Source organism: Suricata suricatta, chromosome 12 (genome assembly GCF_006229205.1).
Source record: "Suricata suricatta isolate VVHF042 chromosome 12, meerkat_22Aug2017_6uvM2_HiC, whole genome shotgun sequence".
Taxonomy (NCBI): domain Eukaryota; kingdom Metazoa; phylum Chordata; class Mammalia; order Carnivora; family Herpestidae; genus Suricata; species Suricata suricatta.
This window is the reverse complement of record NC_043711.1, coordinates 81,849,893-81,859,494: the sequence shown is the minus strand read 5'-3', so window position 1 is coordinate 81,859,494 and position 9,602 is coordinate 81,849,893. Positions and strand designations below refer to the sequence as shown.

The 9,602-nt window shown below is 42.6% G+C and overlaps 1 protein-coding gene across 3 annotated transcripts in view; it reads left to right on the top strand.

Moving 5' to 3' along the window:
- The window catches only part of CDK5RAP1 (CDK5 regulatory subunit associated protein 1), a 36,861-nt gene extending 28,921 nt beyond the window's left edge, over positions 1–7,940 (top strand). For all 3 annotated transcript variants that reach the window (XM_029918029.1, XM_029918027.1, XM_029918028.1), the window contains 2 exons: positions 2,016–2,156; positions 7,656–7,940. In XM_029918029.1, coding sequence (XP_029773889.1) covers positions 2,016–2,156; positions 7,656–7,742 — 228 coding nt within the window. In that variant the 3' untranslated portion in view covers positions 7,743–7,940. The remainder of the gene's footprint in view (positions 1–2,015; positions 2,157–7,655) is intronic.
- The last annotated feature ends 1,662 nt before the right edge of the window (positions 7,941–9,602 follow it).

Genomic DNA, 9,602 nt, shown 5'->3' with positions numbered 1-9,602 from the left:
GGGAGGAGTAGAGAGAGAGGGAGCAGGTGGGGCTCCATCCTATAAACCATGAGATCATGACGTGAGTCGAAACCCGGGGTTGAATGCTTAACCAACTGAGTCACCCAGGCGCCCTTTTAGATACTTTTTCTGTACTCTGCTTCCTGCCACCCACCTCCACTGTTTCTCCCCTCCTCCCGTGACTCCAGTTACATATATGTCCAACCACTTATAAAAATGTTTTCTGTAGGTCATTGAGGTTGTTCATTTTTTTTTTCCTGCTTTTTATATCTCTGTGCTTCATTTGGATAGTTTCTTTGGCTCTGTCTTCAGGTACACTAATTTTTCCTTGGGCATTGGGTAATCTGCTATTACGTATTGAAGTTTTAATTTTAGATATTGTATTTTTCATCTGTATAAGATACATTTAGTTCTTTTTAAATATCTTCTACTTCTGTATTCTTGTTTTCCTTTGAAACTTAGTTTCCTTTGAATTTAATCATAAACACTGCTTTATTATTTATGTGGTAATTCCATCATTGCTATCATTTCTTGGTCTGTTTCTATTGATAAAACTTTTCTCCTGACTATAGGTCACATTTTTTGCTTCTGGGTATATCTAGTGATTTTAGATGGCACATTTGACATTGTGATATTAATTTTTGAAATATGGATTTTGTGCTGGGCTTTGTTCTGCTAGGTGGGTTAAATTACTTGCAGTTCTGTTTGATCCTGTCAAGCCTCGATTTCAAGTTTGGTTAGAATAGCGTTTTTATCCCAGGGATAGTTTAGCCGCGTTACTAAGGTATGGCTTTTCTGGAGTTAGCGCTGCATGTCCCAAGGAATCAGTGAGGACTGTCCAGTGAGAAATTGTGACTCCCAGCCCTGCACAGGCTCTGGAGACCCATCTGCTGACAATGTCCAGTTACTCTCTTTGTCTGACTTCGTGGAGTTTCACTCCATAAACATGTGTTAGTATTCAGCAAAGAGTCAAGGGATCCCTATGCATATTTCTGTAGTTCTTTATGTGCTTAGCTCCCTCTTCTCTAGAACTTGCTCTACAGTTTCTACCTACTGCAGGCTCCCTGAACTCTGATCTCTTTTTCCTAAATCCAGAGAGAGAATCACTGTGCTGTGTCTCAGCATCTTCCTCCCCACTTGGCCCTGCCCTGGTCTGACACAGGCCTTCTGGCAAAGGGCTCTGGAGGACTCACCTCATTTGTTTTCCTTTTCTCAGCTTCACAGTCTTGCATAGTCTGTTGTTCAGTATCTGAAAATAGTGATTTCATGTATTTTGTACAGTTTCTGGTTAAGGCCAGAGGATAAATTTGATTCTTGTCACTTCATGGTCGAAAGAGAAAAGCTTGTATATATTCTGGAAGTTAATACCATCACACTGGTTTTATTATTCTCCTGACCATGTCTTCTGTATTTTGAGATGGGGACTCTGGCTTCATGTCTGCCTGTTCATTGAGGGTGAGTAACCCAGGCCAAACAACCTGAGAACATTCCTGAGTAATTACTATGAGACTAGATAAAGTGAAAGTCAGTTTGTTAAGTGTATCACCCACGTGTCCTTGCTTTTAGGACTATTGGAAGTCCATTCCTAAGGAAAGTAAATCTGCATTCAAAGACTGATTGAATCATTTATTAACATATAGTTAGCAAAATTTATAGTTTCTCTTAGTGTGCCATGCATGTGTCCTTGTTGCTGAAGCAGCAGTAAACATGCAGTATTTTATTTTATTTTAATTTATTTCATTTTAATTTATTTCATTTCATCTCATCTCATCTCATTTCATTTTAATAATCTCTGCATTCAGCATAGGGTTCGAACTCACAACCCCGAAATCAGGAGTTACATGCTCCACCAACTGAACCAGCCAGGTGCTCCTTTGTAGTCTTAAGTGATTCCTTGATTAAGGAATGCTGTATGAGTAAGACCCTTAGGGATCTGAGACAAAGAAGGCACACTTACTGCCCTCCCAGAACTGATGACTGACAGATTCGTAAACTCTCTTCTGTTCTTTCTGCAGCACAGTAAACGCTCTGCCACTGACCTGTGTGGCCGGAATGATGGAAACCTTAAAGTGATCTTCCCTGATGTAGAGATGGAGGATGTTCATAACTCTGAGGTCAGGGTTAGAGCTCAGCCTGGGGACTACGTGCTGGTAAAGGTAAGGTGTCCTTTTGGGGTTTTGGCTTGCATTGTGAAATGGATGTTGAGTTGGATAATGTTGGGGGAATGAAATTTCTTTCAGGAGAAATTCCCCCCTCTTTTTTTTTTTTTTTTGCGAGAGGGTACAAGTGAGCAAGGGGCAGAGAGAGAACGAGAGAGAGAGAGAAGGAAGCAGGGCTCACTTGAAGTAGGGCTTGTGCTAACCCAAAGTGGGGCTTGTGTTCACCTAAAACGGGGTTCAAGTTCACCTGATATGGGGCTTGAACTCATGAACTGTGAGATCATGACCTGAGCCAAAGTCAGATACCTAACTGAGCCATGCAGCCACTCCTAGGAAAAATTCTTTAGTAAGATAAAAATCTTTTCTCAGCCTGGATAATGAAAAGGCACCTCAAGTTCAATTTTAAACTGCTCCTAACTAATGCCTTCTTGTTTTTCTTCTCCTTTCTTCTGTCATAGAAGGGAATTTGGTGAGATTGGAGCACACGGTAGCATAAAGCCTGCAGAAAGGCTAGGAAGTGTAAGTGATTCCGAGTGAGTTGACTGTCTCTCTGTGAGAGATGAGCATGCCCTGTGAGGTCTCTGATGCCCTAGGTTCCCCTCACTTCTCCTAGACCAGCAGATCAAGATGAATGGCTGTGGGATTTCCTCTTCTTTCTTTTCCCCCTTTCTTCCCTCCTTCCTGCACTTTCTTCCTTCCTCCTTGTCTTCTCACCCTACAGGTCTGTTATTGCCATCTTTCTTTACTTCTGGTCTTCATTCCACTTTCCCCCACACCAGAGGCTGGCAGGACACATACTGATGAGGCAGGCAGGAGCAAAACTGCTTCTCCCACACCGAGGTCTGAAGAATCTGCAGGAGAGAGAGGCAGCAAGAGGGTGGTTATGTCCTTTGCCTTATTCCTTTATGCCTCACCCTCTACTTTCTGTCTTTGCCCTTACTGTCACATCTGTCTTGTCATGGGGCTATGGTCCATGGCTTGCAGTTGAAGAAGACATGTAACTTCTTTGGACTGGCCTGGATATTTTACCACTGCTGAGATACTCTGTCCATCTGATAAAAACTTAAAACAGTCAATTTGCTGGTTGGGGACTTTTTTTTTTTTGATGTTTATTTTTGAGAGAGAGAGAGAGAGAGACAGAGCATGAATAGTGGAGGGGCAGGGAGAGAGGGAGACACAGAATCTGAAGCAGACTCCAGGCTCTGAGCTGTCAGCACATAGCCTGACGCGGGGCTTGAACTCATGAACCATGAGATCATGACCTGTGCCAAAGTCGGTCACTTAACCAATGGAGCCACCAAGGCGCCCCTACTGGTTGGGGACTTTTTGATCCTACTCCCTTCTGGCTCTTGTTTTGACTGGGCTTTGTCTTTAAGAACTTTCTAAGTGGAATAATTTCTTCTAGGGAGCAGTGTGATTGATTTGGGTGTAATACTTCATAGGCTTCTCCATTTGTTCTTTCTTTTTGAGGGGTGGCAGTGGGTGGGGGGCATGGTCTTGTTGGCTTAATTCTCTGTTTTTTGAATGTTTGCTTCTTTGGTTTTAAGATGTTTTCCCACACCTCCTAATTCTTTTCAGAGTAGCTAAGGGTTACTTGAAAAAGGGGATGAGGTTGGTAGGCTGGGTTGTATTGTTAGTGTGACATTCTTTTCTATAATGGAAAAATTCCATCTGTCAAGAAAGGTAGAAAGGTGATCCTGTGTTCCTTGGTGTACTCCTTTTTTGTTCCTAAGTGACATAAACCCCGCAGGTAAGGTTTAGTGGAAGGACCAAGATGGAGGAGGAGCTTTGGAACCGGGGAGGGGGTCTGTCGGCTCACTCTGTTGCTCCTCTCTGCTGTTCTCATTCCTCTTCATGTGGGCTACACCAGGACCACTTTCATAAATTTTACTTTATTTAAGTTTGTTTTTTTGTTTTTTTAAAGTAATCTTTGTACCCAACATGGGTCTCGAATCCATAACCCCAAGATCAAGAGTTGGATGCTCCATGGATGAGCCAGCCAGGTGCCCCAAATTTCACGTTCTTTTCTTCCTTTTTGCTCTGGTGCTTGTTTGGCTAAACCCCAGTCCTGGCAAAAGTGGTTATCTGCCGATTCTCTGTGCACACCCTAGCTGCTGAACAGTGCTAGGGAAAAGCACACAGATAATCTGTATTATGTAGATTAAGTCCACCGATGATGACTGAAAACTTGACATACAGTGGCTTACATATGGTAGTTCTCGCTTACTTAAAAATCTGGATAGGGAAGGTCCAGGTGATGGTGGTGGCTTCACGGTCATCAGGGGTCCAGGCTCCTATCTTTTGTCCTGCTGTGTGTGGTCTCCATTCTTAAGATTACCCCCTGATCCTGACTGTTGCTTCAGCCACCATGTTCATGTTCTCACTAGTGGGAAGGAGGAAGAAGAGGGAGAAAGGCATGCCCCTTTCCTTTCAGGGCAATTTGCAGGAATTCCACACACTGTAACATATCACACCAGGTTGCAAAGAAGCTGGTAAGTGTGGTCTTCGTTCCAAATGATTGGATGCCCAACGAAAAACTGTGAGTTCTGTTACTGAGGAAGAAGAGGAGACAGGTTGGGGATGCAAGTAACCATCTCTGCCACATGAACCCAACTGTGTTCAGTTCAGATTGATGACCGTAAAATTCACATGAGCACTCGGCATGGCCTTGAAATCTTGATCCTGTGATATTTCTCTAGTAAATTGACTTTCCTACTCTTTCTCCTTAAATCTTTTTTTTTAACCTTATTTATTTTGAGAGAGTGCAGGCAAGGATGGGCAGAGAGAAAGGGAGAGAGAGAGAGAGAATCTCCTAGAATCTCCTGCAGGCTTCACACTGTCAGTGCAGAGCCTGATGTGAGGCTTGAACTCACAAACCATGAGATCCTGACCCGAGCCAAAGCCAAGAGTCAGACACATAACCACCTGAGCCACCCAGGCGTCCCTCTCCTTAAATCTTTACTCACCTATCCAAATCCTATTCTCCGCTGTTGTCTTTGCCTTGTATTTCATAGAGAAAAGAGATACAATCAGATGGAAAATCTTATGGTCTCATTGTTATTTCTAGCAGCCCACTCACATCCCTACCTGTACATGCTGTCTGCTTATATGGGGCTGTGTAGAAAATATCTCCGTGTTCTGTTACCCTGCCCCGTCCCTTCTCATCCTCAAGAGATTTGCATGCATATCCTTTCTCTCTTGCATCTTAAACTTAATGTGGCCAAAACAGAATGAATTCTTTACTGCAATTTTTTCTTTTCAAGCCTTCCCCATCCCAGGAAATGGCACACTCAGTTGCTCAAGCCAAAAATATAGGACTTGTCCTAGATACTCACTTTTCTGTACATCTGGTTCAGCTCACTTATGGAATATATTTCAAACCTGCCCATTTCTTTCCATCTCCAAGCCACCGTCATTTCTAGGCTGGGAGATTTCAGCGGGCTTCTCATGATTTTTTGCTTCTGTATTTTTTTTTATTAAAAAAATTTTTTTTCTTTAATGTTTATTTATTTTTGAGAGACAGAGCATGAACAGGGGAGGGTCAGAGAGAGAAGGAGACACAATCTGAAGCAGGCTCCAGGCTCTGAGCTAGCTGTCAGCACAAAGCCCAATGTGGGATTTGAACCCACAAACCGTGAGATCATGACCTGAGCCGAAGCTGGACGCTTAACTGACTGAGCCACCCATGCGCCCCTGCTTCTGTATTTTAAAGAGGAATTATTTTATTGAAGCATGTCATAAATGTAGAAAATTGCCCGTATTATAAGTGTACTACTTGATGAATTATCACAAAGTGACCCTACCCATGTAACTACCACCAAATCAGAAATAGAATATTTTCAGAACCTTAGGGACCTTTCTGTTCCTACTAGTTACTTCTCTTCCCTGCATCCTAATCTCTGATACCATTGTTCAGTTTGCCTATTTTTGTTATAAAATTGAGTCATAAAACATGTATTTTTGGTGCTCGTCTTCTTTTCCTCAGTCTTATGTTGTGCAGTGCATTTGTGATTATCTGTATCTATGTTATGTGAATGTACCCACAAGTTGTCTATGCATTTTACTGTTGATAGCCATTTTGGTTGTTTCCATATTAGAGCTGTTATGAATCAAATTGCCATGAATATTTCTGTACGTGTGTTTTAGTGCACATAGGTATTCATTTCAGTTGGGTATATGGCTTAGAATTGCTGGGTCATAGGGTGTGTATAACAGAACTAGTACCTTACTGCACTCCCACCAGCAGTGCATGAGAATTCCTAAGGCTTTAAGATTCCCCACTTCCATTTTTTTTTTTGAGGGAGGGAGGGAGGGAGGGAAGGAGGGAGAGAGAGAGAGAGAGAGAGAGAGAGAGAGAGAGAGAGAGAGAGAAAGAATGAAAGAAAGAAAGAGAACCTGAGTGAGGGAGGGTCAGAGAGAGAGGGAGACACAGATCCTGAAGCAGGCTCCAGGCTCTGAGCTGTCAACACAGAGCCCGATGTGGGACTCTAACTCACAAACCTTGAGACCATGACCTGAGCCAAAGTCGGATGTTCAACTCACTGAGCCACTCAGGTGCCCCGCCCACTCCCATTCTTGCTCTCCTCTAGTCTGTCTGCACCACAGTAGTCACAGTGGTCTTTCTAAATCAGATCACTTATCCCTCAGTGTAAGCCCTCTAGTGGCTTCTCATTGGAGCCAGCATGAAATGCACAGTGTCTAAGGCCTTATACCATCTGTTCCACCCACCTTTCTAACCTCATGTCCCCTCCACTCTTTTTACTCCTCTCCTCCAGCCTTGGTGTCCTTTTTTGCCCTTCAGACCAAGTTCTAGTGAGAGACTTTGCACATGTTGTGTTGCTTGGGAGGCTCTTGATTTTTACATGACTGCTCAGTTTCTCTCTGAAATGTCATCTCCTTGAGAGGCCTTCTCCTAAGGGAAGCTAGAGCAGGTTCCCTCTGCCTTGCTCTTGTCATTATCACATTAGCCCATTTTATCTTCATAACACTTTTCAGTGCCTGATGTCGTCTTTGTTTACATATTTGTTTTTAGTCTTCTCTTGAAGTCTCCTTTAGGGCCACATGCTTTTAGCTCCCCATTAGGGAGGAAAAACAGCTCTTCTCACCAAATTTGGACCATAAATATCTTAAGAGTTTGACTGGTAAGCCTGGATCAAAACTTATCTCTGGGGCTAGGAGAGCAGGGTCTGTGATGGGCAGCCCACACCAGAAACTTATGGTTGGTGCTGGAGAAGAGCCATCTCTTAAGAGAAAAGGGAGAAGTAGCAGTTTGGAACGGAACTGTTTTAGACTTCTTAAATGATACCTATTCCCATTGCCTTAGATGTTAGATATCTCTTCCTTCCAGGATGGGGGGCACAAGGGAGTCATGTCTCTGCTGGCCTGATACCACCTCTGTTAGATCTCTGTTGGCGGCGTCTCCTCCGGAGACTCCACATTAAGTCCTTCAAGTGCGGTCCTGCTTACTTTGTCTTCTTCTGACTGGTTTTCTTTCAGATTACGTCCGCCAGCTCTCAGACACTTAAAGGACATGTTCTCTGCAGGACCACCCTGAAGGACTCCGCAGCATGCTGCTGCCCTTAGTGGATGGCCTTAGAGTTGCCATGGGCTGCCCTTCCGGACACGAAGGGAGATAGGACTGGTCGCTAATGAGAGAGGTAATGACGCTCTGGAGACAAGCTGCAAGTGGGGAAGCGACTTCATGTCAGATGGAAAATGTGTGTCTTTGCTGTCATGTGAACAGTTCTTACAGTCATTAAATTTACCGAAAGTAAAATGGTCCCTTTGTCTCTCTTCTTTGACTTCACTTTTGTCTTGGTTAGTGTTTCTGAGATTTTCCCGATAGTCTGTTCTGTGTTGTTTCTCAACCCAGTTTCTGCTGTGGACACTGCTAACCCCTCTGATTTTGTACCCCGGACCTTAGGCGTTAGAGACTGAAGGAGGGGAATATGGAGAGAACTATTTGGGAAAAACTGCTCTAGATCTTTCTAATATTTTGGTTTAATGAACTGACTTGGCTGCCCATCTCCATGCTTTATTCTCATATTTTACCTGAGGATTTCCTTATGGACTTTTTGTCCTTTTAGCCTATCAGTTCATTCTTTGTCCTTAGGGTTTTTGTTTTTGTTTTCTGATTTTGTTTTATATTATGATTTTATTTATTTTTCTTTCATTTGTTTTAATATTATTTTATGTTTTTATTTTAATTCCAATTAGTTAACTGTTATCTATAACTAATTTATTAGTTTCAGGTAGACAATATAGTGAATCAACACTCACATACATTGTTCTGTGCTCATCACAAGTGTTACTCCTTAATCTCATCACCTATCTAATCCATCCCCTTACCACTTCCCCTTTGGTAACCATCAGTTCTCTGTAATTAAGAATCTCTTTTTTATTTCTCCCGCTCTTAATTTATTTCCTTTATTTGTTTTGTTTCTTAAATTCCACCTATGAGTGAAATCGTACAGTGTTTGTCTTTCTTTGACGTATTTCATTGAGCATAATACTTTCTGGCTCCATCCATCTTATTGCAAATGGCAAGATTTCATTCTTTCTTATGGCTGAATACTTTTCCATTGTTTATGTATACTTGTATGTACATATACACATACCACATCTTCTTTATCCGTTTGTCTATCAGTGGGTGCTTGGACTGCTTCTGTATCTTAGTTATTGTAAATAATGCTGCCATAAGCATAGGGGTGTATGTATCCCTTTGAATTACTCTTCTTGTATTCTTTGGGTAAATACCTAGTAGTGCAATTGCTGGATCATAAGGTAGTTCTGCTTTTTTAAAGTTTTTATTTATTTAGAGGGAGAAAGCATGAGCCAGGGGAGGGGCAGAGAGAGCAAGAATCCCAAGCAGGCTCCCCATTGCCAGTGTGGAGCCTGATGTGGGGCTCAAATTCATGAACCATGAGTTCATGTCTTGAGCTGAAGCCAGATGCTTAACCAACTGAGCCACCCAGGTGTCCCAAGCTAGTTTTATTTTTAACCGTTCTTTTTTTTTTTTTAAGTTAATTTACTTTGAGAGAGAGAGAGAGCACAAGTTGGGGAGAGGCAAAGAGAGAGGGAGAGAGATAATTTTAAGCAGGCTCTGCGCTGTGAACATGGAGCCTGATGTGGGGTTCGATCTCAGGAACTGGGAGATCATGACCTGAGCCGAAACCAAGAGTCAGATGCTTAACCGACTAAGCCACCCAGGTTCCCCTATTTTTAACTTTTTGAGGAGCCTCCATACTGTTTTCCACAGTGGCTGCACCGGTTTGTATTCCCACCAACAGTACATGAGTGTTCTTTTTTGTCCACATCTTCACCAATACCTGTTGATTCTTGTTTGTTGATTTAGCCATTCTGACAGTCTTGAGGTGACATCTCATAATGGTTTTGATTTGCATTTCTCTGATGATAAGTGCTGATGAGTGTCTTGTGTCCGTT